The sequence below is a fragment of the Octopus bimaculoides genome, chromosome 14, assembly GCF_001194135.2.
Source record: "Octopus bimaculoides isolate UCB-OBI-ISO-001 chromosome 14, ASM119413v2, whole genome shotgun sequence".
Taxonomy (NCBI): Eukaryota; Metazoa; Mollusca; class Cephalopoda; order Octopoda; family Octopodidae; genus Octopus; species Octopus bimaculoides.
The window spans coordinates 12,610,555-12,615,223 of NC_068994.1; the positions used below are offsets into that span (position 1 = coordinate 12,610,555).

General features: G+C 40.2%; 1 protein-coding gene across 1 annotated transcript in view; it reads right to left on the minus strand.

The window, feature by feature from the left end:
- LOC106868930 (protein PTCD3 homolog, mitochondrial) overlaps positions 1–3,771 on the minus strand; it is a 35,951-nt gene extending 32,180 nt beyond the window's left edge. The window contains exons 1-2 of the mRNA XM_014914399.2: positions 2,750–3,771; positions 686–780 (exon numbers count right to left, since the gene is read on the minus strand). Coding sequence (XP_014769885.2) covers positions 686–780; positions 2,750–2,775 — 121 coding nt within the window. The 5' untranslated portion in view covers positions 2,776–3,771. The remainder of the gene's footprint in view (positions 1–685; positions 781–2,749) is intronic.
- Between the last annotated feature and the right edge of the window lie 898 nt (positions 3,772–4,669).

The following is a 4,669-nucleotide window of genomic DNA, read 5'->3' on the forward strand; positions in this document are numbered from 1 at the left end:
GGGGGGGGGGACAAACACAGACACACAAACATATGCATATATACATATATATACGACGGGCTTCTTTCAGTTTCCATCTACCAAATCCACTCACAAGGCTTTGGTCGGCCAAAGGCTATAGTAGAAGACACTTGCCCAAGGTGCCACGCAGTGGGACTGAACCCGGAACCATGTGGTTGATAAGCGAACTAGTTACCACACAGCCACTCCTACGTATATGCATGTACGTGTATGTATATATATGTATATATGTATACACACACACACAGATAGATACATAGATACAAATACACACACATGCACAATAGGCTTGTGTACAGTTACCATACACCAAATTTCATTCACAGGCACACTGATCAGCCTGAAGCTATAGTAGTTTACACTTGTCCAAGGTGCCATACAGTGAACTGAACCTTAAACACTGCAGTATTAATGTGAACTTTGGCCAGAGACAAATAAAGAAAATGATTCAGACCATTACAGCCTATCCTATCCGTGCAAGCACGTAATGCAATCACAGAGGATAATGATATACACTGTTTAGCCCTAGTTCAGCCCTGGTCAAAGATGTTTTGGTCAGGCTCTTCCTGTCTTTTTTGTATATTATTGATAAAATTGTGATTTGAACAAGATTTGGTTGTTATATCTAGCAGGTTAAGTGTATTAGTGATTATCAATTACTTACGTGACTTCTCCTTTGTTTGTGTTACCACCTGACAGCTGGAGATAACCATGACCGTTTGTTTTAGATGACAGCATGCTGCAAGTTTACTCAAAGATCTGTAAAACAGAGAAAATTAAAAGTTATGCTATTTTAACAATTACAAGGGGCATTTAGGCACCAACATTTAATTACAGCTTTTTTAGCACCTCTACGGCAAATATCCATTTGTATAAAATATGTCTTGTATCATCCTCCTCCTCATCATCATCATTTAACGTCTGCTTTCCATGCTGGCATGGGTTGGATGGTTTGATATGGAGCTGGCTAGCAGGGAGCTGTCCAGACACCAGTTGTCTGTTGAGGCATGGTTTCAATGGCAAGATGCCCTTCCAAAAGCCAACCAGTTAACAGAGTGTGTTGGGTGTTTATGTGCCACCAGCACAGGTGCATTAATGCAGCACCAGCCCAGGTGTTTTTTTAAGTAGCACCAGTACCTGAAAGAACAAGCCTATATGTGTGGAAGACAGCTATTATACTTAGCTTGATGTATCTTATCAAGTACAGAAAATCGCCACATCTCCCAGTCTCTTGTTATTTCCTCAGTGAGGCCCCGCATCCAAAGATCTTTTCTCACCACTTTGTTCCACATCTTCCTGGGTCTACTCCTTCCACAGGTACCCTCCATAATTAGAACTCAGCACTTCTTTATGCAGCTGTCCTCATCATCATCATCGTTTAACGTCCGCTTTCCATGCTAGCATGGGTTGGACGATTTGACTGAGGACTGGCGAACCAGATGGCTGCACCAGGCTCCAATCTGACCTGGCAGAGTTTCTACGGCTGGATGCCCTTCCTAACGCCAACCACTCCGAGAGTGTAGTGGGTGCTTTTACGTGCCACCGGCACGAAGGCCAGTCAGGCGGTACTGGCAACGGCCACGCTCAAATCATGTATTTTACGTGCCACCTGCACAGGAGCCAGTCCAGCGGCACTGGCAACGATCTTGCTCGAATGACTTTTCACGTGCCACAGGCACAAGTGCCAGCGACTTGACGCTGCGGCACAAATGCCAGGAAAGCGACGTTGGTAACGATCACGCTCGAACATAGATGCCATCACGATTTCGCTTTCGCTTGCCCCAACAGGTCCCTCATCTGATATATAATTCCTACCAGCAATACACAGGAATATCATTGAGGGTCATTGAAGCAAGCTTCTTACCACACAGCCACTCCTGCGCCAAGTGTTCTTTCTATCCTGTACCAGTTTTTATTAACAGTTCCTGCGCTCCTCAACACGGTCAGTGCAAAGAATATAGTGTTGATTTTCTCGTTGGAATAAACCCAGAAGTTCAAAACAAATAAGTAATGGTCCGATTCAGTTTCTGTGCATGCGATTATATCTTTAGAAAATTCAGTATAATTTAGGACATGTTTAGGGGTTTAGCTAATGCTAAGAATTAGTGGGGCTAATGCAGTTTCAAAAAAATGCATTTTTCAAGGAGAGGTGTGAAACTGCATTATCTCCGATGAAAGGGCGATGAAAGTATATAAGTATTATAGTCGTTTCCTATTTTACTAACAGATCGATACAATTCGGAAGTGAAACAGAAACAGCGAAATACACTTCACAGTTCGTTTACATACTACAGCGTGCTTAGTTTGTGCGTAATAAAATAGGAAACAACCAAATTGTTTTACAGGGTAAACAAGTATGAAATAGAAGCTGTGGCAATGCTGTCTCTCTCAGCTGTGCGCTTGTGCGCACACGTTTTACAACTAACACATAAATGAAAAAACGAGTACATACAACCTTTTCAGGATGAAATCCGATTTTTTTTTTGTATAAATTGTTCTTCATATGAATGCACACATAATTTGTAAATATAAACACCAAATTTGCACAGAAGCAAATTTTTTGTGCACACTGACAGCAAACAAATTAAAGGGAACGTTGGTAGAGATGAAGCGCTTCGTATAATACAAATCAATCGAGATGAAAGAGATGAGATTTAACAGAAGTATAAACTTGATAGAAAATGAATAATGAACAAAATGAAATCAGAGAAAAAAAGAAAGAACGTACTTGAGACTTAGTATTGTAGACGACATTGCTAGGACACCAAGTTCGCCATGCAGGGGTCAAATCTGTTAAACACGTGACTACAACATCCGGTTTGCGAAACCGGGTTGTCGGAAAGTTAATGGGTCCAAGTCGTTGAGGAAACAGATACAAGTTTACATCTTGTACTAATTATTGACTTGATCATAAATAAATAAAGTTAAAAAGAAATATGGAACACTCTGCTTTTAGGAACCTTAGCTGAACCGGTGTCATTGGTAATTCTTTTCCTGTAAACATCGCTGAATGTTACCGGTGCTAATATATGTCAAATGTAATTGATGAAGGATTTTTGTTGTTGTTGTTGGCACTCCGTCGCTTACGACGTCGAGGGTTCCAGCTGATCCGATCAACGGAACAGCCTGCTCGTGAAATTAACGTGCAAGTGGCTGAGCACTCCACAGACACGTGTACTCTTAACGCAGTTCTCGGGGATATTCAGTGTGACAAGGCTGACCCTTTGAATTACAGGCACAACAGAAACAAGAAGTAAGAGTGAGAGAAAGTTGTGGTGAAAGAGTACAGCAGGGTTCGCCACCATCCCCTGCCGGAGCGTCGTGGAGCTTTTAGGTGTTTTCACTCAATAAACACTCACAACGCCCGGTCTGGGAATCGAAACCGCGAGTCCGCTGCCCTGACCACTGGGCCATTGCACCTCCACGATGAAAGATTTAATAATAAATTATTACGCAACGCTACAAATTTACCAGGTATAAGTGTAGTGGTTCGAAATAATTATCTGCAATGCACAACTGCTGCTTGTTTTATCCACTTTGCAGGGTGAAGAGCACAGTCGACCGTGACAGGATTTGAACTAAGAACGACGAAACTAAACACTGTAAGGCAATTTATCTGAAAATTTACCATTTTTTTCTACCTCAGAATAAGAGTAATAATTGTTATTATTTCTAATGTATGGACAAGATCACACATTTTCTTTCTCTTTTCTATTTCCCGACAATATCCTTGAATGATTCCATCAGTTATCGACAGTACTTGATTGACCTAGTAATAAGAGAGAACATATGATGCAATGGACCTCGCATTGTCAGAGGCCTCGCGCTAAATACCTTTGAGGACTAAATATTAAATATTTAGTACTAAATTGCCTTCAGCTTTCGTGAACGATTGTGTTTAAAGTTGATCTATATTACTCGGAATACTTCTGAGATCTTATATATTTTGTATTAAATATACTTTAAATATTTGCAAGCTATCAGTCCAGTGATTCTGTACTTACTCAATTAGGCATACATACACAATTGTGCTGCATCCCGATTTTTACTCATTACTTTCAGAAAAATGATTATCTTTAAATGAAATTTTCTGCAAACACCCTTTAGATGGTGCGAATTATGATTATATTGGGAATTTATTGTTTTCGGAGGAGTTTCAGATAGTTCACTTGATTCGACTTTGTTTCCTCATAACTTACAGATAACATGGGTATTTTTTAAAGAAACTCTCTACAAATACCTTTCAGGTAGTAAAGATTGCGATTTTATCGGGATTTCATGTGGAAACAAAAAGCAGTGAGCGCGCACACATACATACTGATATATCATGAGTGAGTCGGTGGGGGGGGGGCACATTTGTGTAGGTGTGCTTCATTACTAGACTACCTTCAGATTTTATGAACCGTTTGATGTTTAAATGATTGCTTGATCATTTCGAGAGCTAATTCTTCTCAATCACTGGTTTTCAACTAGGGTTCATGTGACCCTCAGGCTCCATATGACCCTAGTGGGTCCATTGACCCTTTTGGGTCCTTATAAGATTTTGTTGTTAAAGTTTATGTCCAATAAATTGGTCTTACTTCTACAAAACACAAAATATTTCAGCAATATCTTTATACAATACCGGATAATATTTAATTATGAAAAT